This window comes from Podarcis cretensis (assembly GCF_951804945.1).
Source record: "Podarcis cretensis genome assembly, chromosome: 17".
Taxonomy (NCBI): domain Eukaryota; kingdom Metazoa; phylum Chordata; class Lepidosauria; order Squamata; family Lacertidae; genus Podarcis; species Podarcis cretensis.
Window position 1 is genome coordinate 23,746,765 of NC_137187.1, and position 25,840 is coordinate 23,772,604.

The window sequence follows — 25,840 nt, forward strand, 5'->3', positions numbered from 1 at the left end:
TAAGAAGTCATCTGAACTGGTCTGGAAATGCCTTGAAACTGACTGAGCAATTTTGGAATTTATTTATTATTTTGGGGGATGGTTGCTTGGTTTTCTAAGCGCCACTCAGAATCAAGCAGGGGTTGGGGTAGGTGAGATCGACCCACTGCTACTCAGGTTTTCAGCCATAGGGAACAGATCACATGACGGTAAGAGGAAGGATCCTTTGGAATCCTTGCGGTCCTTGAGATCCAGACCTTCCAAGTGTCCTTATTCTTCAGGGACAGTCCCAGTTTTACTGTAACCGTCTCACTTTCTGATCTGATCCTAGAATGTCCTTTTCCCTTAAAAGGTAAAGGTACCCCTGCCCGTACGGGCCAGTCTTGACAGACTCTGGGGTTGTGCGCCCATCTCACTCAAGAGGCCAGGGGCCAGCGCTGTCCGGAGACACTTCTGGGTCACGTGGCCAGCGTGACATCGCTGCTCTGGCGAGCCAGAGCCGCACACGGAAACGCCGTTTACCTTCCCGCTGGTAAGCGGGCCCTATTTATCTACTTGCACCCGGAGGTGCTTTCGAACTGCTAGGTTGGCAGGCGCTGGGACCGAGCAGCGGGAGCGCACCCCGCCGCAGGGATTCAAACCGCCGACCTTTCGATCGGCAAGCCCTAGGCGCTGAGGCTTTAACCCACAACGCCACCTGCGTCCCCTCCTTTTCCCTTAGGACATCCCAATTTTCATCAATGTTAGAGAGTATGGAGTTATGCAGCCCCCAAGCCAAGGAGATATGTAACTATTCAACCTTCAGAAGACATCTGAAGCAGCCATGCAGAGGGAACTGGTTTTTTTACTGTTTAATGTTTTATTATGTTTTTATATTTGCTGAAAGCCTCCCAGAGTGGCTGGGGCAACCCAGTTAGATGGGTGGGGGTGTTGTTGTTGTTGTTGTTGTTACAGTGGTACTGTACTTCAGGTTACAAACTCCGCTAACCTGGAAGAGTTACCTCGAGTTGAGAACTTTGCCCCAGGATGAGAATGGAAATTGTGTGCCAGCGGCGCAGCGGCAGCAAGAAGCCCCACTAGCGAAAGCACTCCTCTAGTTAAGGACAGTTTCAGGTTAAGAACGGACCTCCGGAACAAATTAAGTTTGTAAGTAGAGGTACCACTGTATTATTATTACAGTCAAACCTCGTAACTCGAACGCCTCCGTTGTCAAACGTTTCAGTTCCCGAACCCCGAAAAGCCAGAAATAAGTGTTCCCGTTTTCAAACATTCCTCAGAACTTGAACGTCTGACACAGCTTCCACTTGAGTGCAAGAAGCTCTTGCAACCAATCGGAAGCTGTGCCTCAGAACTCAAACATTTCGGAAGTCGAACGGTCTTCTGGGATGGATTACATTCGAGTTCTGAGATCTGACTGTATTATTATTATTATTATTATTATTATTATTATTATTATTATGGAATAGGATGTTCCTGTTTTCATCGGATAAATGTTGGAGGGTATGTGGGATCTAATATTCATTCTCTCACTGGAGCTCTGTACTGAGCCAAATTTTTGCAAAAAAAGACATTCCTAGGCTTTTCTTGACAGCTTTTTTGCATCTTTAAAGTCTAGTGTGACACATGATGATCCACATAAGCCTGACATCCTTTTGCTTTCTCTAGAAAAATAATAATCAAGTGTGGGTGTTTCTCTGAGAGATCACGATTCCCTCGTGCAGAGTTAAGGAAAGAATGCCATCCATTTTGGGGGGTTGCATCCAGCTACTAAATCATTTCCACACTCAGAGTAGATTTTCTCCTCTGCTGTACTCATGGAAGCTGTTCCTTTTGCACAACGATTTAGCTGGATACAACTCTTTCTTTCCTTGCACTTAGACAACAAAAAGTGCCATGGCACCAGTTTTCATGGGCCAGGCAGCTAATTAGGAGCTAATGTTTTCGACTTGTGACTCAGCCTGTTCTATTTACAAAAGCTGTTGACAGCATTATGCAGTTGGATTGTGGTCACAATCTTACCGCCAGTATTTTAATTAAGTTCATGCAAACACTTCTTTGAAATATTTGTGTAAATCTTCCTCCCAGCACATTTCCCCCCCCCCCTCCCACCACCATGTGAAAAATAGTTTATAAGTAGTGTTCATCCTGAACTGATAAAAACTGCTTGCACAACCCGTGGTCTTAGCGGCCAACCTCTGTGTTATGTGCAATTGAGTATCTGCTTCATCCAGTGCTTTGGGGAAATTTTGAATGAAAATAATAGCTTGGCAGGCAGTAACCAAGAGCAGAATAGTGGCTGCTAACTCTTTCCCTTTCTGCTATAGGTAAAGGTAAAGGGACCCCTGACCATTAGGTCCAGTTGTGACCAACTCTGGGGTTGTGGCACTCATCTCGCTTTACAGGCCGAGGGAGCTGGCGTACAGCTTCCAGGTCATGTGACCAGCATGACTAAGCCGCTTCTGGCAAACCAGAGCAGTGCACGGAAACGCCTTTTACCTTCCCACTGGAGCGGTACCTATTTATCTACTTGCACTTTGACGTGCTTTTGAACTGCTAGGTTGGCAGGAGCAGGGACCGAGCAGTGGGCACTCACCCCGTCGTGGGGATTCGAACTGCCGACCTTCTGATTGGCAAGCCCTAGGCTCTGTGGTTTAACCCACAGTGCCACCCGCATCCCCTTTCTGCTATATGTCCACCCAGAAGTTCACCTGTCAATCTGCTTTCTCAGCTAAGTAGGGAAAGGTACAGGCTCTCCAAATTTCTCTCTCACAGAGAGAAAGCCATGGGGAGTCGAATATGGGGACGGTGTTGAACAGACAAAGCGGGTTCTCCTTCATGGAGAGCACGTGTTGTGGTGGGAGCAACCATGACATCCCCTGTTGCTGAGCAGGTTAGTTTGGATGGCCACAAATTTGATTGGACACCTTCAGTTGTTGTTGGGGAAAATTTATTGTTGAAATTTTATTTGATTGATGGGGGTGCTATATATGTTCCCTGCACGCAGCGTTGAGCTTCCTATTTTCGCTGCACACATCGGATTACCGCCCACCCTCCCTTTATTTAGGGTTTGTTCATGCTGACCTTGTCATAGGGTCGTCTGCTTTGGGGCAGGGGCCTGGTAGGAATTTTACCATTTGGCTGATTGGCTGGTGCCATTTGGGTTTTGCCTAAAGTAAAGGTAAAGGTACCCCTGCCCGTACGGGCCAGTCTTGACAGACTCTGGGGTTGTGCGCCCATCTCACTTAAGAGGCCAGGGGCCAGCGCTGTCCGGAGACACTTCCGGGTCACGTGGCCAGCGTGACATCGCTGCTCTGGCGAGCCAGAGCCGCACACGGAAACGCCGTTTACCTTCCCGCTGGTAAGCGGTCCCTATTTATCACATCACAACTTGTAAGGCTGCGGTTAAAGGTAAAGGTAAAGGTAAAGGGACCCCTGACCATTAGGTCCAGTCGTGACCGACTCTGGGGTTGCGGCGCTCATCTTGCTTTATTGGCCGAGGGAGCTGGCATATAGCTTCCGGGTCATGTGGCCAGCATGACTAAGCCACTTCTGGCAAACCAGAGCAGCGCACAGAAACGCCGTTTACCTTCCTGCCGGAGCGGTACCTATTTCTCTACTTGCACTTTGACGTGCTTTCGAACTGCTAGGTTGGCAGGAGCAGGGACCCAAGAACAGTTCAAACAGGGGATTCAAACCGCCGACCTTCTGATCGGCAAGTCCTAGGCTCTGTGGTTTAACCCACAGCACCACCCACGTCCCTACAAGGTTGCGCTTAGGCATTGGTTAATTTTTGGTTGGTGGAGGGGGTATGGTTGGCTGTGCCTGCCCCTCCAATGCTGCTGCTGCAAGGGTATTCGATTAAAGGAATCTAGGGGCTCACCATGCTTTTGTTTGAACCCCTGGCAAGGGGCTAGGGCCATGCAAGAGCCCCTGGGAGTATTTGGGGAGAGGGGAGAGCCTGGCGCCCAGCTTTATTTTCTCCCCAAAATTGTTTTCCCTTACTGACTTCCTCAGGGGTGCGGTTGTCAGTTCTGTTCCCACCTCCAAGTGGTAAGAGATAGTCGCTAACCAGTGCCTAAGCAACCACTCACATACTGTAATTCAATAAAGTTGTGGCCAAAATTATGCCAAAAACCAAAACAAAGAGGATGTGTGAACCGTGTTTTTATTCGGGGGTGTCTTGGGAGTCCTTGGGAGTCAAAAGTTGCTGAACAGACAGAAAGTTAAGCAGCTCCTTTTCTACAACTTGCCCTCCTTCTTCAATGTCAACCTCTCTCAGAGTTCCCTTTAAAAAAAAGAGAACAATGGGGGGAGGATCGCCAAACTTCCAGAAATGTGTCACTTGGGCCCTAAACAGATCTGTAAAATGTCAGCTGAAGTCATCGTTTACAAACTGAAGTCTGAAAATTAAAAACTGAAGTCCGTCAAAGTTTAAACTCGATCATGAGCCATAGAGGTATGACACTCTATGCAATTGCATATATTTAAGAGATATAGTTACACATCTTCAAATGCATAGGTAGATATAAAACATACCGTATTTTTCCATGCATAAGACTAGAAATTTTATCAAAAAACTTGGTTTAAAATTGGGGCTCGTCTTATACATGGGTAGTGCTGAGGGGGTGTTTTCTTAATTTGGAGTCCCCAAAATAGGAGGCGTATTATACATGGGGGCGTTTTATACATGGAAAAATACGGTATAAAGCAGGAATAGGTCCGACTAAAATTGAATGCTGTTAACTGTTCACAAGGCTGCAATGAATATTTGGATCTGTGTGTATGAAACATATATAGCTGTATGAGAAGATCTGTCTATCAATCTGTATTTCAGTGAATCTTTTAAAGTGTGTTTTCTCTCTGAATGTGATTTCTATATGGGCTTTCAGAATAAATATTTGACGTGTTTTGTTTTGTTTTTAGCTGAATCATGCAAGGAGTGCCAAAGTCAGTGGATAAACAGATGAGGCTACAGTCCTGTGCAAACTTAACTACAGGAAAGCCCTATTGAACACAGTAGGGCTTACAAACACAGAGAGAATTACACTGTTAAATTCTAATCCACACCTTGGTCTGGGAGATACAAATCACATCAGTTAACTTGCACTGAATGGGCAAAGATCAAATTCCTCAAGCATCCCTATATCTTCCTATCTGGCACACTTCTGAAGATTTATCTCATGCAGCCTGATGGTCTTATCTATTTACTTACAAGTCGCACAGAGTTCAGTGGGACTTAGTCTCAAAGCATTGCTAGCTGGAGCATATTCCAGCTCACAGCACAGGAAAAAGGTTTCTGTCTTATCACTTGTGTTTAACATGATACGGAGGATAAGCAGCCTTCCCACGCAAACAGCCCAGAGAAATTCCTTCCTCCATCACAGCGCCACTGATACGGCAGTTTTGTAAACACAAAAGAGACACCGGTTCTCCTTCGAAGGCAATCGCAGGTACAGTGCTGGGAGAAAGGAGTTCCCTCGTGCAAATTTCTGCGGCTTGTATCTCGATCACAGGCTTCGGAGCAAGTATAAAACTGGGGGCAAAGAAAATAGAAGATGGACATTAGCTTACACCAACCTTTAGGAGATTTCTCAGCCAAGCTGAAGGCCGCAAGAGTGAAGAAATGGACCAGTGGAATGTTGAAAGCGTCTTTCATGATTAATCCAGGAGGGAGAAAGGGATACGTCTCCTTCAGCCAAAGGCAGGCATATTCCTTCGTGACGGCTTCCCGTTGAAGCACGGCTTGCTGCAACGTCCCTCTCAGCCACTGTCCCTGCTGTGGGTACTAAGTATAATCAGGAATCCTCGCACTTGCTTGCAGTGATGGACAGGACCAGCTGCTGTGCTTCCACTTAGGTCAGTATCAAAACGTGGGGGCTCATGAAACAAGAGAACACAAATCCCTTTAGAATTCCTTCTAAGCAAACATTCGGCAGCAGACAATGCCCTCGATGCCTTTCTAATATAATAGCTGAGCCAGGGCGACAGAAAATGCCCGGCCTCTGCTGTGGCCAAGAGCCAACAAACGCAGCGTTCTTCTTTCACGTTTCATTTGTATTTATTAAATTTGTATACCGCCTTTCACGGTGCTGTTTTTTCTAGAAAAAGAGGTGCTGGAATGCGCCCTTGTTCTCTTAGAAGGGCAATGGCGCCCACCTGAGAGGTGCCAGAACTGAATTCTGGCATGTTTTGGCTGAACAAAAAGGAAAAAGTCTCGGCCTTTCATCCAGGGCAGTTCGCAACATGAAAATGCAAAACGAGAACACGAAATACATAATGAAACAAAAACAGACCCATAGCTCATAAAAGGTAAAGGGAACCCTGACCATTAGGTCCAGCCATGGCCGACTCTGGGGTTGCGGCGCTCATCTCGCTTTATTGGCCGAGGGAGCCAGCGTACAGCTTCCGGGTCATGTGGCCAGCATGACTAAGCTGCTTCTGGCAAACCAGAGCAGAGCACGGAAACGCCTTTTACCTTCCCGCCAGAGCAGTACCTATTTATCTACTTGCACTTTGACGTGCTTTCGAACTGCTAGGTTGGCAGGAGCTGGGACTGAGCAACAGGAGCTCACCCTGTCATGGGGATTCGAACCACCAACCTTCTGATCGGCAAGCCCTAGGCTCTGTGGTTTAACCCACAGCGCCACCCGTGTAGATTTAAAAGGGTGTTAATCAGTCAAAGGCCTGGTTATAGAGAAACATTTTTGCCTGGCGCCTAAAAATATGGCACCAGGTGAGCCTCCTTGGGGACAGCATTCCACAGATGGGGAGCCACTGCAGAAAAGGCCCTCTCTCATGGTGCCCCCTTACTTACGCAGAGGCAGAATAGAGTGCATACTCTCCAACATTACTCTGATTAAAATAAAGAAGTCCCATTCCATAATGATAATTTTACTGTTCATACCCTACACGTCTAACTGGGTTGCCCAAGCAACTCTGGGCAGCTTCCAACATATAATAATAATAATAATTTATTATTTGTACCCCGCCCATCTGGCTGGGTTTCCCCAGCCACTCTGGGCGGCTTCCAACAGAGATGTAAAATACACTAAAATGTCACATATTAAAAACTTCCCTGAACAGGGCTGCCTTCAGATGTTTTCTGAATGTCAGGTAGTTGTCCATCGCCTTGACATCCGATGGGAGGGCATTCCACAGGGCGGGCGCCACCACCGAAAAGGCCCTCTGCCTGGTTCCCTGCAACTTGGCCTCTCGCAGTGAGGGAACCGCCAGAAGGCCCTCGGAGCTGGACCTCAGTGTCCGGGCAGACCGATGGGGAGGGAGACGCTCCTTCAGATATACTGGACCGAGGCCATTTAGGGCTTTAAAGGTCAGCACCAACACTTTGAATTGTGCTCGGAAACGTACTGGGAGCCAATGTAGGTCTTTCAAGACCGGTGTTATATGGTCTCGGCGGCCGCTCCCAGTCACCAGTCTAGCTGCCGCATTCTGGATTAGTTGTAGTTTCCGGGTCACCTTCAAAGGTAGCCCCACGTAGAGCGCATTGCAGTAGTCCAAGCGGGAGATAACCAGAGCATGTACCACTATGGCGAGACAGTCTGCAGGCAGATAGGGTCTCAGCCTACGTACCAGATGGAGCTGGTAAACAGCTGCCCTGGATACCGATTTGACCTGTGCCTCCATGGACAGCTGTGAGTCCAAAATGACTCCCAGGCTGCGCACCTGGTCCTTCAGGGGCACAGTTACCCCATTCAGGACCAGGGAATCCTCCACACCTGCCCGCCTCCTGTCCCCCAAAAACAGTACTTCTGTCTTGTCAGGATTCAACCTCAATCTGTTAGCCGCCATCCATCCTCCAACCGCTTCCAGACACTCACACAGGACCTTTACCGCCTTCACTGGTTCTGATTTGAAAGAGAGGTAGAGCTGGGTATCATCTGCATACTGATGAACACCCAGCCCAAACCTCCTGATGATCCCTCCCAGCGGCTGCATGTAAATGTTGAAAAGCATGGGGGAGAGGACAGAACCCTGAGGCACCCCACAAGTGAGAGCCCAGGGGTCTGAACACTCATCCCCCACCACCACTTTCTGAACACGGCCCAGGAGGAAGGAGCGGAACCACTGTATGACAGTGCCCCCAGCTCCCAGCCCCTCAAGACGGTCCAGAAGGATGTCATGGTCGATGGTATCAAACGCCGCTGAGAGATCCAGCAGAACTAGGAAACAGCTCTCACCTTTGTCCCTAGCCCGCCGGAGATCATCAACCAGTGCGACCAAGGCAGTTTCAGTCCATGATGAGGCCTGAATCCCGACTGGAAGGGATCCAAATGGTCCGCTTCTTCCAGGCGTGCCTGGAGTTGTTCAGCAACCACTCGCTCAATCACCTTGCCCAAGAATGGAAGGTTTGAGACTGGGCGATAATTGGCCATCGTGGCCGCATCTAGAGATGGTTTTTTAAGAAGCGGTTTAATAACCGCCTCTTTCAGCGGGTCTGGGAAGGCTCCCTCACGGAGGGAAGCATTCACCACCCCACGAAGCCCATCGCCCAGTCCTTCCCGGCTAGCTTTTATAAGCCAGGATGGGCAAGGATCCAGGAGACAGGTGGTTGGCTTCACTCGTCCAAGCAGCCTGTCCACATCCTCGGAGGTAACAGATTGGAATTGATCCCACACAACTTGACCAGACAGGACTCTAGCACTCTCTAGCACAGGACTCTAGAAACATAATAAAACATGAAACTTTTTTTAAAAAAACCTTCCTTCCCTATACAGAATTGTCTTCAGATGGCTTGGGGGTCGGATAACCAGTCAGCCAGTGTGGTGTAGTGATTAAGAGCAGTAGTCTCGTAATCTGGGGAACTGGGTTCGCGTCTCCGCTCCTCCACATGCAGCTGCTGGGTGACCTTGGGCCAGTCACACTTCTCTGAAGTCTCTCAGCCTCACTCACCTCACAGAGTGTTTGTTGTGGGGGAGGAAGGGAAAGGAGAAGGTTAGCCGCTTTGAGACTCCTTCGGGTAGTGATAAAGCGGGATATCAAATCCAAACTCTTCTTCTCTTCTTCTTCATACCCTGCAACATTTCTCCAGTGAAAACAGGGACATCCTAATGAAAAGTGGGACATTCCAGGATCAAATCAGAAACCGGAACGGCTTCTCTAAATCAGGGACATCCCTGGAAAATAGGGACACTTGACGGGTCTAAGAGTGGTATTCTGACCAAGGCAGAATAGAATGGTATTAGTGGTACTATTACTTCCCTTGAAACTATCCTTCTGTTGAAGCATTGGCTTTTTTTGCTGCTGCATCACACTGTTGACTTTTGTTAAGCTTGTGATCCATCAAGACCCCTAGAACCTTTTCACATGTACTGCTAGTAAGCCAGATGTCCCCCATCTTATATTTGTGCAGCTGGTTCTTCCGGTCTAAGTGCAAAACCTTACATTTTTCCCAGTTGAAATTCATTTTCTTAGCTTGGGCCCAGTTTTCCCATCTGTTAAGATCATTTTGAATTCTGATTCTGTCTTCTGCAATATTAGCTACCCCTCCCAGTTTGGCAGAACGCTGCGGCACCCCAACTGTCACTTTTTCCAGGATGACGAGGAACCATGAATAAGCACTCTTTGGGTTCCGCCAGTCAAGCAGCTACAAATCTGCCTAACAGTTACCTCGTTCAGCCCACATTTTACCAGCTTCCTCGCAAGAATATCGTAGGGGAATTCGTCAAGAGCCTTACTGAAATCAAGATACACTATGTCCACAGCGTTCCCCTGATCCACCAAGCTTGTAACTCCATCCCCCAACCCAAAAAAGAGAAATGAGTCATGCAACTAGAAGATCGATAGCTGTAAAAAAAACCTGCTGGTCAGAAACTGCTGCCCAGGGAGCAAGAGCATATTTTATTATCATGCCAGCAACAGTCATACAAACTGAGATAACTCAGGTCCGCTATACAGTGGTACCTCGGTTCTCAAACGAAATCCATTCCAGAAGCCCGTTCAGCTTCCCAAATGTTCGAAAACCCAGGCACAGCTTCTCATTGGTTGCAAGAGCGTCTTGCACTCAGCAGAAGCTGCATCGCATGTTCGGGTTCCGAAAAACGTTCGAAAACTGAAGCATTTACTTCCGGGTTTTTGGCATTCGGGAACTGAAATGTATGACAACAGAGCCATTCAGGAACTGAGGTTCCACTGTAATCTGAGGTTGAAATTCTGCAAAACTCATTTTCAGTGAGGGCAACACACAAGTGCTTGTTTCACTCACTGTTTATGGAGCATGTACATGACACCATCATCCAATTGTTGTCGTCCTCTGACTTCCTCATGCTTTCTCAGAGTACAAAAACCCAATTTTTGCCCCTTATTTCTCAGAATAGTAGTGCAATCATCACAGTTGTGGGTGGTTCTTAACAATACATTTCTTTATTTTTAAAACTGTGATTTTGAGGTGTGCAGAAGCTTTAGGATGGGCATAGGCAAACTCAGCCCTCCAGATGTTTTGGGACTACAACTCCCATCATCCCAGAACTCTGGTCCTGTTAGCTAGGGATGATGGGAGTTGTAGTCCCAAAAGTTGTAGTCCCAAGCTTGCCTATGCCTGCTTTAGGAAGACAGGGGTGTCAGAGAATTATGTCAAAAGTGGAGATGAGAGTGAAAATTGCCAATGTTTGCTTATTCTTCGTCCCATGTCCGGAACTCAATCCAGTGACTACGATTGACATTTGCTGTTGTTGTCGCTTTGAGTCTGCAAATGATATATAACTGATTACATTTTGCCCCCATTTGCCTTGCGCTTGGTGAAGACCTTTTTATTTCAGAAGGCATTTAAAATAAGTTCCCCTCGCTGCCACTGCCACCGCCTGATTTTATCTCAAATGTATATTTGGTGCAACCTTCTAAACCACAGAGCCCAGTACTTGCTGATCGGAAGGTCAGTGGTTTGAATCCCTGCCACAGGGTGAGCTCCCATTGCTCAGTCCCTGCTCCTGCCCACCTAGCAGTTCAAAAGTATGTCGAAGTGCAAGTAGATAAATAGGTACCGTTCCGGCAGGAAGGTAAACGGCGTTTCCGTGCACTGCTCTGGTTCGCCAGAAGAGGCTTAGTCATGCTGGCCACATGACCCGGAAGCTGTATGTCGGCTCCTTTGGCCAGTAAAGCGAGATGAGCGCTGCAACCCCAGAGTCGTCCGTGACTGGACCTAACGGTCAGGGGTCCCTTTACCTTTACTTTATTGTACACTTCTTAGAAAGTGTTAAGTGGCAGATATTCAGAAGCCTACCAACTAAGGCCAACTGGGCTACAGAGAACAGCGTCGGCCCGCTTTTATGCTTGAGGAGTGGACCTGAGTGAAGACTGCAATACTCAGGTCCGCTCTCCAAGCACCAGCTCCCAGGCTGTCATGGATTGGCTGATTTGAACTGAGGACCTGGCAGTGCCTACAATGCTCTGCGGTGACAGGAGAGGAGCGGCAAAACATGGCGAGGCTCTTTAGGTATTTGGAGGTACCTCGGCAGGCTGTAACCACCGCTCACGATGAAAACGTGTAAGCGGCCATTCTCAGATAGCTGGTACAAAAGCTTTCCTATTTTTGCAATCAAGGAAATGCTTTTTTAAAAAATGCATTTTTTATCAGACAAAATGCCCAGACAATCAAAATTCTTCTGAAACTATATAGAAAGGGCTGGGGGAGGGGGGGTCACACAAATTAACATATGTGAAAAATAAGGAGGATACGAACAGGAAGGAAGGAATTCTGATGGGGTGAAAGAATGAGGCAACTTAAGGAGATTTTGGGGAAGAAGAAGAAGAAGAAGAAGAAGAAGAAGAAGAAGAAGAAGAAGAAGAAGGGTAGTAGTAGTAGTAGTAGTTTGGATTTGATACCCCTCTTTATCACTACCCGAAGGAGTCTCAAAGTGGCTAACATTCTCCTTTCCCTTCCTCCCCCACAACAAAAACTCTGTGAGGTTAGTGGGGCTGAGAGACTTCAAAAAAGTGTGACTAGCCCAAGGTCACCCAGCAACTGCATGTGGAGGAGCAGGGAATCGAACCCAGTTCACCAGATTAGGAGTCTACTGCTCTTAACCACTACACCACGCTGGCTCTCTCAGCGAGAGAGAGAGAGAGCACGTCAAATGGCGCAAGAGCCACACGTTGCCCACCTGTGCCTTAGAGCAGAGGTAGCCAAGGTGACTGTTAGACTACAAATCCCATCAGCCCCAGCCAGCACAGCCAAGGATGATGGGAGTTGTTGTTCAACAACATCTGCAGGGTGCCACATTGACTGTCTCTGCTTTAAGGGTTTGTGCGAGTTGCCAAACAGGAATCTTAACGAAACACCCAGAAGCACTTTGATGTGAAACTGGCTATAAAGAGAGGCAGAATGGGTTGCCTGAGACTGAAACTGGTGGGCCTGGCAGGACCAGATCTTGCTTGCTTTCAAGTGTGCTGCAGTCACTCCAAAATTTATATATTTTGCAAAGGGGAGCTTGATGACCAGATTGAAGGGTGTGTTGTGCTGGGCTGTGTTCCCAGCCTTTGATGGACCTTACTCTTTCTGGACGCTAATAAATCATCATTGCCTGGGATGGTGAGCACTGCTGAAGCAAATACAAATACTTAGAAAGGACAAGCTGTTTTGCTCTGAGAAAACAGATAACAACAGACTGTCACGTCCCACTGAAATCTGTTCCAAGGGGGGGGGGAGGGAATCAGCTTCCTCACTGTATCTAACCCTGCCCTTACTCTGGGGACCAGCAGCGCCTAGGCAGAATCTGGCCCAAATGTTTAGAGGATAATAGAATTGGGAGTACTGTATTTTTCTGTGTATAAAACGACACCTTTTTTTGGACCCAAAATTAAGAAACCAATATTTCTTCAGTTGTTGAGCTTTGGGGGGGGGTGGGGGGAGAGCAGGGAGATTGCACAACAGAAATATGTTCTTTCAAAGGGGAAACTGTCCACAGACCTGTCACAATTAGGAAAGCAAGGAACACAATGTGACCAGGATATTGTAGATTCTGCCAAATTCACTGCCAAAAAGGAAAAGAGCCCCAAATGGCTATCTGTTCATGTTTGGTGGTACCTTGGTTGTTGAACGGCTTGGCTCCCGAACAAATCGGCTCCCGAACACCGCAAACCTGGAAGTGAGTGTTCCGGTCTGCAAATGTTTTCCGGAGGCTGAACATTCAACGTGGCTTCCGATTGAGTGCAGGAAGCTCCTGCAGCCAATCGGAAGCCGCACCTTGATTTTCAAACAATTCTAGGAGTCAAATGGACTCCCAGAACGGATTAAGTTTGACAACCAAGGTACCACTGTACACTTCCACCAGACTGCTGCAAAGTCCTCTGGGTGGATTGAAGATTCCCTTTGAAAAACAGCTACCAGTTTGATCTATCAATCCAAGATAGATTATTTCTTTTTTTTAATAATTTTGTAATTGGTTTTATACAATTTTATACATTTAACTTTGACCATTTCAAACATTAAAGTAAAAGGTTCTTTTGAACCTTCAGAACTCCTTCCCACCATGGATTTCATATTTAAGATTAATTTTCTCCATCTTTTACCATAATCCATCTGTTATATATCCATAGTTACCATAGTTAATTCCACATTACAGGTGTCATTACATTAATGACAAGATAGATTATGTCTAAAAGTTACCAATAAAAATAACTAAATAAAAAGAAGGAAGGAGATTGGCTTCCAATCCATTGGCTTCCAATCCACCATTTGTGATCGTCTCCCATCTTCTCCGACCACAAAGCCATTTATTTCTCCCATCAACAAAGCAACTTTCTTTGTCTGCCTCTGTTTTTCCAGCAGGAGTTACGGTACTTTTCTCATCAGGCCATTGCCACAGAAGCATTTTAAGAAAGCTGTTGGCAGCGAGGCTGGCTTATGTTATGCAGACACCTGCCAGGGAGCGAGTACAATGAGATCAGCCACTAACAAAGGCCATGAGCCAGCTGCTAGGCTTTGAGTAGCTAAGGAGAGCAATCTCAAAGTGACACAAGTGTTAGGTCTTTTTATAGTCAGCCCAAGCTTTCCTGAATCGCTCTTTGCTGTAATGAAAGTGAAACAGAACACTTCGATTTCTCTGAACATACAAAGCTGACACAGACCTTGGGTCCATTTCGGCCAGCATTGCTCTTTGCTGATGGGAGACAACACCTCTCTAGAATTGGGGGCAGAGGTCTTTCCCATCACCTGCTACCTGAACCTCTCAACTGCACATGCCACAGATTAAACCTGAGACCTTCTGCGTGCAAATCAGGGGTTTTTGGGCTCTTCTTGCCCTTCTCTGCTGATTTTGTCCAGCATCTGGTATCTGAAGTTATACTGCCTGGGGCAGAATCTCTCCAAAGGCCCCAAAGTTTATCCTAGCCCTGATACCCAAGATCCTTTTACACGTGGAGATGCTGTAGGTTGAACCTGCAACCTTATGCTTGGAAAATATGAGACCCACCTCTGAACTATGGCCAGAACATTTATCATTTAGCGATCATAAGCAGAAATCCCAGTGGATTCTTCTTGCCTCATCTCACCCCGGCATCGCTCAGTTTGCTGGATGTATATGTTTTTCTAGCTTTGATTTCCCAACTCCATCAGTATTGACATGTTGTCTTTCACCAAACAATTGATTCCTTGAGTTCAGGCTAAACAGTAAAAGCGACACACTGAATATTAAACCTCTCTTCGTTGCTGGAACTCCCAGCTGAAATCTCTATACCGACGCTGACATCTGCTGGTTGACTTTGTGATCCACAAAGCTTTTCATTGAAAAGGCGAGTCCCTACGTTGCAAGAGAGAGTTGTTGCTAACCAAAGGCCAGGTTCAGTTCGAACTTTTGATTGATATGGCCCCAGATACAAGCCTTCTGGAAGCTTCACCAGTTCTTGTGAATTCTCGGGAAGGTCCCATAACAACAATGGGGAGACGTTTTGAAAGATGGGTTAGGATTTTCAGGAATGGCCTGGCAAGGGAAGGTCCTGGGCAGAGTCTGTTTGTGCATCTGTACTCAATTAAGAACTAAGTGTGGATTGATATTACCACTGAGTCTACGGTTGGCTGTTTTTCTTTGGTATGCGTTTCCAAATGGAGAATGGGTGGTCTCCCATGGCCCTGGATCATGTTTGGATGCACCATAACTCAACTCATTTGTGGAGGGACACACCCTGCGATGATGGAACCTCATATAACCTGGTCACTAGGAGCAAGCTAAGAATATAATGTGAGGTTTAGCCAGCCACAAATGGATCATAAGTTGAACTTAAGAAGAGCCTGTAGGATCAGGTCTGTGGTCCATCCATTCCTGCATCCTCTTCTCAAAGTGGCCAAGCAGATGTCCATGGGAAACCTTCAAGCAAGATCTGAGTGCAAGAGCATCTCTCCCTTCCTGTGGTCTCCAGAAACTGGGATTCACAGGCATGTTATACGCTGAAAGAAAATTATATGAAAATGATGTACTGGTGGTTTTTAACTCCTAGTAAATTAGCAAATATGTACAAAACATGCTCAAATGTACACTGGAAATGTAAGGAAAAAGAAGGCACCTTTTATCATATGTGGTGGAATTATAAGGTAGAAAATGATTTTGGGAAATGATATATAATGAGTTGAAAAAAATGTTTAAAACAACCTGTCAGGTGCTGTTGCGGTTGCTGGAGAGTAACCAGGCAAGACTCCGACCTGTCTTTTACAGGCTTTATTTGGGTGCAAACTATTTACACTGAAGAGTGTCATAAGTTCATATCTGGCTCAATTTCTAGTAGTATCCGGGAGTGGTCTGTTTTTGTACCCCCCCAACATAAAAGTCTCATCACCCCCAGCCTTTTCCACCCCTCCCTGCGCTTCAGACTACTGCGCAGGATGGGTGCTGGCAAGGGTGTGCTTCCTGCCTCTCCGGCATGCTCAGGCTCGGTGTTAAGGCTCTTCCTAGCATCCTCTGGTCCTTGCACCTCTTCTTCACTGGAGGTGGGGCTTTCCTCCTCACTGGAAGAGGAACTGCTTTGCAAGATTTTCGGAGGCTGTAACACAACTGCCCTTCTATCTCTCCCCTTTGAGCCATTGGCAGTTCCCTGACACAACGTTTGCTAAAAAAAAAAAAAAAAAAGCCTGAAGCCTTCCTTTTAGGAATTCTAGGTGCCAAAATCCCAAAGGAGCAGAAAAGACTATTTATGTACACGATCACGGCGGCACAGATGTTACTGGCCCAGAGATGGAAAGAAGATAAAGTTCCTACCAGAGAAGAATGGCAGATGAAGTTAATGGACTATGCTGAAATGGCTAAAATGACCAGTAGAGTCAGAAATCAGGAAGACCAGAATTTTAACAAGGAATGGGGGAAATTGTAAACAGTTAAAATTGTTAGTAGGATTGGAATATCGCTTGAAGTTTAAGGCTGAATTCTGGACATAATGGAAAAGGTAAAGGATTTGGAGTTTCATAAAATATGTGAGAGGAAATGATTAATAGGACCCACAAAGGGGAGGATGGAAGTCCAGAAGCATTGCTGCCTGTAACTGTGGATTTTGGGGGCAGTGGGAGAGGCACAGAAGGTGGGAGACATGATAGAGGTACATACAATTCTGCTTGGAGGGGAAAGTGAATAGGGCTCTTGTCTAATACTAGAACCAGGAGTCACTCAGTGAAGCTGAAGGTGGGAGATTCAGGACAGGCTTGTGGAAATACTTGTTTTATAGAGTGCATGGTTTAAACTATGGAGTTTGCTATTGCAAAGATGTGGCACCGATAAAGGGACCCCTGACCATTAGGTCCAGTCATGGCCGACTCTGGGGTTGCGGCGCTCATCTCGCTTTATTGGCCGAGGGAGCCGGCGTACAGCTTCTGGGTCATGTGGCCAGCATGACTAAGCCGCTTCTGGCGAACCAGAGCAGCACACGGAAACGCCGTTTACCTTCCCGGCGGAGCAGTACCTATTTATCTACTTGCACTTTGACGTGCTTTCAAACTGCTAGGTGGGCAGGAGCAGGGACCGAGCAACAGGAGCTCACCCCGTCGCAGGGATTCAAACCGCTGACCTTCTGATCAGCAAGTCCTAGGCTCTGTGGTTTAACCCACCTGCCACCTGCATCCCTGGGTTAGATCCACCGGCTTAGATGGCTTTAAAAGGGGATTAGACAAACCCATGAACGATAAGGCTTCCAATGGCTACAAGGCATAATGGCTGTATATGCCATCCATAATAATAATAATAATAATAATAATAATAATAATAATAATACAGTGGTACCTCAGGTTACAAACACCTCGGGTTACAGACTCTGCTAAGCCAGAAGTAGTACCTCAGATTAAGAACTTAGGATGCCCCAGGATGAGAACAGAAATTGGGGGGCAGCAGCATGGTGGCAACGGGAAGCCCCATTAGCTAAAGTGGTGCCTCAGGTTAAGAACAGTTTCAGGTTAAGAACGGACCTCCGGAACGAATTAAGTTTGTAACCAGAGGTACCACTGTAATAATTAATTAATTATACCCCACCCATCTGGCTGGGCGGCTTCCAACAAAAAGCTTCCCTAAACAGGGCTGCCTTCAGATGTCTTCTAAAAATCTGGTAGTTGTTTTTCTCTTCAACATCTGGTGGGAGGGCGTTCCACAGGGCAGGTGTCACCACCGAGAAGGCCCAAGTCAAATTACTCTCTCTAAAAAAAAAAAAAAGTATTCCTACAAAATAATTTAAGTTTCCATCTATTTTTCACTATCATTACTGGGCTATAATGCTCTTCACTCTGAGCAGGCTGAAAGCAAAGAGTAAGGTTACCGTAACTTCCATCATAGAGCTTCAGTATGCTGATGACAACGTAGTGTGTGCATGCTCAGAGGATGACCTCCAAACCATCCTAAATATCTTTGCAGAAGCTTACGAAAAGCTTGGCCTATCACTCAACATCCAAAAAAACAATGTGCTGCACCAACAAGTACAAAAAAACCCCTCTGCAGCACCACAAATCCAACTCAATGGCGCAACGTTGGAAAATGTTGATCACTTCTCCTACCTTTCCACAAGGGCCAACATTGATGCCGAAATCCAGCATCACCTGAGCTCTGCAAGTGCGGCTTTCTCCCAATTGAAGTGCAGAGTGTTTGAGGACTGGGACATTCGCAGGGAAACCAAAATGCTTGTTTACAAAGCTATTGTACTACCAAACTTACTATATGTTTGTGAAACATGGACGACTTATAAACGCCATCTCCAACTCCTTGAAAGATTCCATCAACGGTGTCTCCAAACAATTTTACATATCACTTGGGAAGACAGGCAAACTAATATCAGTGTACTGGAAGAAGCAAAGATCACCAGTGTTGGCAATGATTCTTCAACACCAACTTCATTGGACTGGTCATGTTGTTCGGATGCCTGATTATCGTTTTCCAAAGCAACTACTCTATTCCGAACTTAAAAATGGAAAGCATAACACTGGTGGTCAACAAAAGAGGTTTAAAGACTATCTCAAGGCAAATATTTAAACATGTAGTACAGTGGTACCTCGGGTTACATGCGCTTCAGGTTACATAGGCTTCAGGTTAAAGACTTCGCTAATCCAGAAATAGTACCTCGGGTTAACAACTTTGCTTCAGGATGAGAACAAAAATCGTGCTCCGGCGGCACGGCGGCAGTGGAAGGCCCCATTAGTTAAAGTGGTACTTCAGGTTAAGAACAGTTTCGGGTTAAGAACGGACCTCCGGAACAAATTAAGTACTTAACCCAAGGTACTACTGTAGTAAAATTGTTACAGCTTGTATAGTTACACTAAAGCACCACTGGAGGGCAGCAAAAACTCAGCACTTGATCGTCTTTGCTGATTCTTACAGGGTGGGCTCATTGGTTTAAAGCCACCAAGCCTGTTCTAGGATATTTGAAAGCTTCTGATAAGATCTTTAGTTACTGAATTAGTGAACAATTTTAGAATGGATTAAGATTTCAAGGCTGCCTATACCTGAATAAGGGACGCGAGTGGCGCTGTGGGTTAAACCACAGAGCCTAGGACTTGCCGATCAGAAGGTCGGCGGTTCGAATCCCGCAACGGGGTGAGCTCCCGTTGCTCAGTCCCTGCTCCTGCCAACCTAGCAGTTCGAAAGCATGTCAGAGTGCAAGTAGATAAATATGTACTGCTCTGGCAGGAAGGTAAACTGTGTTTCCATGCGCTGCTCTGGTTCGACAGAAGCAGCTTAGTCATGCTGGCCACATGACCTGGAATCTGTACACCAGCTCCCTCAGCCAATAAAGCGAGATGAGCGCCGCAACCCCAGAGTCGGTCACGACTGGACCTAATGGTCAGGGGTCCCTTTACCTTTTTATACCTGAATAACCATTGGTCATGAGTGATTAATATCGTTACAAAAGTTGGGTGCCTCCCCATACCTCTGTAGCAAGAGCTCAGGGGGTTCCATGCACAGGGTCTGTGTTCCTTTGGAGAAATGAGACATGGCAGAGACTGTTGTGGCTTTAAGAAATGTGGTTTATTTACCTATTTACGCCTTCGGTCTGCATGGAGGGAGTCCAGATCTTATGGCACAGTCATTTCAAGAGCGGCTTGTCCCCCCACCCCACCCCCAGCAGTGCAGCAGTGCTGAACCAAAAGAAAAGATATATCTTCTCATTTGCTCTCCACCATTTCAAGTAGCCAATGGGGTACTCTCCAGATGTGGCTGGCCTCCAATTCCCATCAGCTCCAGCCAGAATGGCCAATGGTCAGGGATGATGGGACTTGTAGTCCGGCAACTTCTAGAACTAAAGCTTTAGTTTCTTCATCTATGCCTTGTTCCAACTAAATATTGCAGTCCTAATTTATACACACACACACCCGCTCCAATTTCCAGTTTTCTGTATGTGCTTTGAAAGACTACAGCTGATGGCTTTATTTTTTTTAATCCATCTTGAGCCCGTTTCTTGATACAAGGCAGTCATCATAAATGACAAATGCCCGGCTCCTTCTGCTAGAAAACAAAGTGGCTTTGAAGTTGATGATGAAACTTTGACAAGGCCAGGGGTCCAGCTCTGCTGGAAACTCGAAATAACCTCCACTGGAGACTCATGGTTTACTTAAAACAGGGTCCCTGACACCCACATAAGGCCAAGTACTCCTTCTGTTTATCAAGGAACACATAAACAATGTCAGCAAAGGCAGCGTTAAGCCAGGAGACTGAAGTTGACCCCCTGAAATATTGCTCGATGGTCATCAAAGAAGCAAAATGTCCATTCACAGATAATTCTGGAAAGTTTTTATTCTGGTTCTTCTTTGAAAGGGTTTCTTACTTATGTTCCTTACTAGCATTATCAGTCTATTTGGACTAGGCAAATAATCCAGAATGCAGCAGCCAGACTGGTGACTGGGAGTGGCCACCGAGACCACATAACACTGGCCTTGAAAGACCTACATTGGCTCCCAGTACGTTTCCAAGCACAAGTCTTGGTGCTGACCTGTAAAGCCCTAAATGGCCTCGGTCCAGTATATCTGAAGGAGTGTCTCCACCTCCATCGTTCTGCCCGGACACCAGTGGCGTAGCGTGGGTTATCGGCACCCGGGGCAAGGCAAGTAATTTGCGCCCCCTAACCCATGGATTTGCACCCCCTAACCCATGGATTTGCGCCCCCTAACCCGTGGATTTCCCTAACCCCCAGATGTTGCGCCCGGTGCGGCCGGCCCCCCCTGCACCCCCCACGCTACGCCACTGCCGGACACTGAGGTCCAGCATCGAGGGCCTTCTGGCGGTTCCCTCACTGCGAGAAGCAAAGTTACAGGGAACCAGGCAGAGGGCCTTCTCGGTGGTGGCACCCGCCCTGTGGAACGTCCTCGCATCAGATCTCAAGGAAATAAACAACTACCAGACTTTTAGAAGACAGCTGAAGACAGCCCTGTTTAAGCAAGCTTTTAGTATCTGATGAATTATTGTATTTTAATGTTTTGTTAGAAGCTGTGCAGAGTGACTGGGGAAACCCAGCCAGATGGGCAGGGTATAAATAATAAATTATTATTATTATTATTATTATTATTATTATTATTATTATTATTATTATTTTATTATTATTAAATGCATTCACAGCACAGAGAGGACTGCATTTGCCAGGGGCTGAAGACCAGCAAAGGAATCATATGACAGAATGTTCCTCATAGAATCATAGGATTGTAGAGTGGGAAGGGACCCCAAAGTCATCTAGTCCAACCCCCTGAAGTGCAGGAATATTTAATGTCCTCTGTTCAAGCAAACACTCTGCATGATAGGCACCCTATATATAGAAATGAGCAAACCAGTGATATTTTAGGGAGCAGGCTAGCAGGCGGAGCCCATGACTTACATCACAGGAGCCTACACAACACAAAACACTGTTGCTGTATGCAGGTTTTATTTTATCTGTTTTTTATCTTATATTTTGGAAATGTACATCCAGTTTTTTTCCCTTTAAATTTTTGGGGGGTCCCCAAGAGAGTGGGGCCCTAAGCTATATATAGCTTGTTTAGCTTAAACGTAAATCCGGCACTGATTGCTGCTTGCTGCTGAATGTAGCAAGCAGTCACAGCAACTGAACTCCGTGGAACTGGGGTGATGGCAACCTTGATGCGCTTTGGGTGGCGGTATGCGTGCACCACACTGCAGGCAGAAAAATGTCAAATAATGATAATCTGCCTCTGAAACCCATTCCTGACATATTTTTGCCGTGACTCACACGAGCAGCGGTAGTAACGAAGTAAAGACAATCTTGGCCTGGCAACGTGAACCAGAAACCGGACACCAAACAGACAACATAGCAACAACAAAAGAAGCCAGGGCAGCTGCACACCAGGCAAGGGGGGAAATGTTATTTTACGAAGTTAAAAAAGAAAAGAAACATAAAATATATTTGAGGAGAGAAAACAAGGAACTTACCATTTATGTAAACATAGAGCAGGCTTTTTCTGGCTGCCTGATTGTCACAAGCAAGGGGTAATTTCATTATTTCTTCAGGTTTAAATGCATGCCCATCCTAAACAGGCTTGGTTAATGGGAGTTGGGGTCTAAATGCTCGTCCACACACCCACTTGTCCCAGGAGCGGGTGGCACTGTGGTCTAAACCACTGAGCCTCTTGGGCTTGCAGATCATAAGGTTGGCAGTTTGAATCCCCATGAGGGGGTAAGCTCCCCTTGCTCTGTCCCAGTTCCTGCTAACATAGCAGTTTGAAAGCACACCAGTGTAAGCAGATGAATAGGTACCACTGTGGCAGGAAGGTAAATGGCATTTCCGTGCACTCTGGCTTCTGTCACGGTGTCCTGTTGCACTAGAAGTGGTTTAGTCCTGTTGACCACATGACCTGGAAAACTGTGAACAAATGCCGGCTCCCTCGGGCTGGAAGCGAGATGGGCACCACAACCCCATAGTCGCCTTTGACTGGACTTAACGGTCCAGGGGTCCTTTACCTTTACCTTTTTTACCACTTGTCCCACCCGTTGTCCCCAAACTTGCTCTTTACCACTGAATCGGAGCAAACACCGATCAGGTTTTCTGCAGATTGACATTTGCTCCAATTGAGTTTTTCTGGGGAAATTGGCGCGACAAGAGGGAAACATCTCAGACCTCTGCTTTATAGGTACGGGACAAGCACAAGTGTGGAAAAGCCCTAACAACACCGGGTGGGCAGCACACTAGATACTCCCTAGTCTAGTCACTAGGACAGGATACATGGGCTTTCCCATTTTATCCTTTCATTGATGGAAGAGTCCATCAATGGTGTCTCCAGAAAATGTTACACATCACTTGGGAAGACAGGCGAATTAATGTCAGTGTACTGGAAGAAGCAAAGATCACCAGTGTCAAAGCAATGATTCTCCAACATCAATTTTGTTGGACCGGTCATGTTGTGCGGATGCCTGATTATCGTTTTCCAAAGCAACTACTCTATTCTGAACTTAAAAATGGAAAGCATAATGCTGGTGGTCAACAAAAGAGGTTTAAAGAGGTTTAAAAAGGTCTCTCAAGGCAAATCTTTAAAAATGTAGTATAAACACCAACAACTGGGAAACACTGGCCTGCAAGTGCTCCAATTAGAGAACAGCCTTTACCAAAGGTGTCATGGGCTTTGAAGACGCTCGAACTTAGGATGAAATGGAGAAATGTGCTAAGAGGAAGCCATATTTGGCAAACCCTCACCATAGTCAACTCCTACCCAGAAACCTATGTCCCCACTGTGGAAGGATGTGTGGATCCAGAATTGGCCTCCAAAGTCACCCAAGGACTCACAGTTAAAACAGTGTTTGTGGAAGACAATCTTACTTGGCTATGAGAGATCACAGAAGAAGAAGAAGAAGAAGAAGAAGAAGAAGAAGAAGAAGAAGAAGAAGAAGAAGAAGAAGAAGAAGAAGTGGTGGTGACTGGCCCAAAGAAACCCTGTGAGCTTCACATTTGGCCTTACGGTTCAAGCCTGACATCATCCACTAGGCCACACTGTCTGTCTTGTGGACTTACACGGAAAGCCCATTCGTTTTCAAACTTGAGTGGATAAGGTTATGGGACACAGTATCACCCCCTTGTTCTGTTTGGATGCTTGTCAGGGGCTTCTAAAACAATTGTACAAAATGTTATTATTTTTTACTCCATGAGTGGAGGCAGCTGTTGTCTCCCACGTCAGGAGCTTGCAATGCATGTGTCCAGAGCATCCGTCGCCACCGATTAAAGCACAGCAGCCTTGAACTCTCGTGGCGGTCCATGTGTGTGTCATAGACCCCAGCCCATGCACTTAGAGCAGCTGTGCTGCAGCCGAAATAGATAGAACTCCAAACTCTGGCTTTACTCCCCGTCCCCCTTTTTTCTTACAAGCAGGACTGCGTCAGTTTTAAGAGCATGAGCTACAGGCCAAAGTTCCAATCTCCCTTCAGTTGGGACCTCACTATAGGCAAGCTATTATCCATCTGCATCAGGGAAGGCTTACGTTTCTATTTTGCAGGATAAATGAGATCTCCTGGTTCTGAGGGATGGCTATTTTTCTGAGTCGTGCAGAGCAATGCAGTAGCTTCATGCTCAAAGCACTAGTGATGAAGTAGACTCCATGTGTGGGAATATTAAAGATAGTAGGAAAGCATATATTGGATAAGCATTATCCTTCCTTCTGTGATGGCCTGGGAATCTGATTCAGAGGCTGAACCTGAGGAATCCCATCCTGCACTGGAGTCCCCTCCTCCAGGGCCGGCTGAGCCAGGGCAGGGGCTTGAACCTGAAGGGCCTTGTGCCAGATCCTCAGGAGCAGACACCACCTGAATCCGCTCTGGCTCCTGGGGTGATGGAGGACCCATTGCCTGCAGGTGCTCCTCTCCCAGCCCTGTCAGGGGAAGGTGAGGTTGCCTCTGGGTCCAGTAACCCTCCAGCCTCTCCGGAGCTGCAGAGGCTCAGGACAGAGAGGCGGAGGGAACTAAGTTCTCGCAGGAGGAGTGCTCACCTCCAGGCCAGGAGAGGCGAGTCACCTATGGACCGGGGCCGTCCTATGCCTCAGAGGAGATAAAGGCCAGCCACCCAGTCCCAGGTTGCGGGAGCAACCGTTGGTTACCTGTTCCTGCTGGCACCCTGTCCTGCTTTCTGCCAGAGTTCCTGACCACGCCCGACTCCCTGCCTTGGACCCCACTTCAGCCTTGGACCGGACACGGACCACGCCGCACGGTAACACCCCCCTCCCTGGGACCAGCACACCTTCACTCATGCTAGTAAGTGATGTAGCAGAGCAAATTCCCCTCAATATAGCTGGAGGCTAGTTTGCAGATTCGTTTGTATCTCTCAGTTAAGTTTGTTCCTGGTGTCCCCTTTTGTTTGTTTTTTTTAAATATAATTTTTATTAACAGGCCAATCAAATCACATTAATTCCAAATCACATTAGTTCCAAATTATACAGCCAGATTTTTAAAATTTTGTTGGAGGTACCCAAACTTCAAGCTCCGAAAGGGATCCAAACATCACTCTTGCTGCTGCTTTAATTAAACAGTTCTATCCAGTTCTGTCCAGATAGTCTCTTTGTTATTTTCCTCATCTTCCTGTTGTTATCATATATTCCTTTCTTTGTGATCTCATAATCTTCAAAAGCGGGTTGAAAACAAACATCTCCTGTGTGGGTTTTACACTCTCCAAGAGTCATATCACATAAAGGACAGATGCCATTTCCACACCTCCGTAAAAAACATTCCCACAGTCTGTCCGTTGATTTCCACAGGCTTGCCAGTCTATATCTCAGGGGGCCCTGCCAGGTCAAGATCACATTCTGATAGCCATACATTCACATTCTGATGACCCTGGTCCTCCTCCCCCTCGTCCTCCTATAGGCAAGCCTGTCTTAACGAAACTCCATTTGTAACTGCGTCATAAAACTTTATTTCCATTCCCCGATGTTTCCACCAGTCCTTTCTTTGATCAGTAATTCATTTTCACACAGTTCTTGATCTCCTGCTTGTGATTAGTAATTTGCAACGATTCTTCTCTCTGGAGGGGAGGGTTATTGGTACTCACATAAGGCAAAAAAAGAACAGTTTTTTCCTCCCCCCCTTTCCATTTCACTCCAACATACCAATCTTTTAATGATGATTCGTCACTTGATTTATTGTCCAGCCCGTCGCTCCGCTCACAGAGATCCCATTAATCAGCAGTCTTTACTCCCGATCTTCACTTGATGTATGTGCATTAGCTTCTTTCCAATTATATATTTCCAATTATATGTTTCGAGCTAATGCGAACCAGTGCGCGATTAGAGACAGCGTCAGGGAGAGCCGACCTCACCCGAAGGCTTCGTGCCAAGTGTCCACACCCCCTTCTTTCGAATCCGGGGGTGAATTATGGACACAGCTGGCAAGGCAGTCCCCCCCCATTCCCTGGGGGGGCAAGGGAGGCTGCATACTCCCATATCAGCCTCTTAATTACCTCGTGTGGGTCA

At 46.6% G+C, this 25,840-nt stretch overlaps 1 protein-coding gene and 1 long non-coding RNA gene across 2 annotated transcripts in view; one reads left to right on the plus strand and one right to left on the minus strand.

The window, feature by feature from the left end:
* The window catches only part of MUSK (muscle associated receptor tyrosine kinase), a 55,292-nt gene extending 49,422 nt beyond the window's left edge, over positions 1–5,870 (minus strand). Inside the window, exon 1 of the mRNA XM_079958910.1 lies at positions 5,557–5,870. Within this exon, the coding sequence (XP_079815036.1) occupies positions 5,557–5,635 (79 nt within the window). The 5' untranslated portion in view covers positions 5,636–5,870. The remainder of the gene's footprint in view (positions 1–5,556) is intronic.
* The window catches only part of LOC307206619, a 143,335-nt gene that overhangs the window by 108,313 nt on the left and 9,182 nt on the right, over positions 1–25,840 (plus strand). The window lies entirely within an intron of this gene.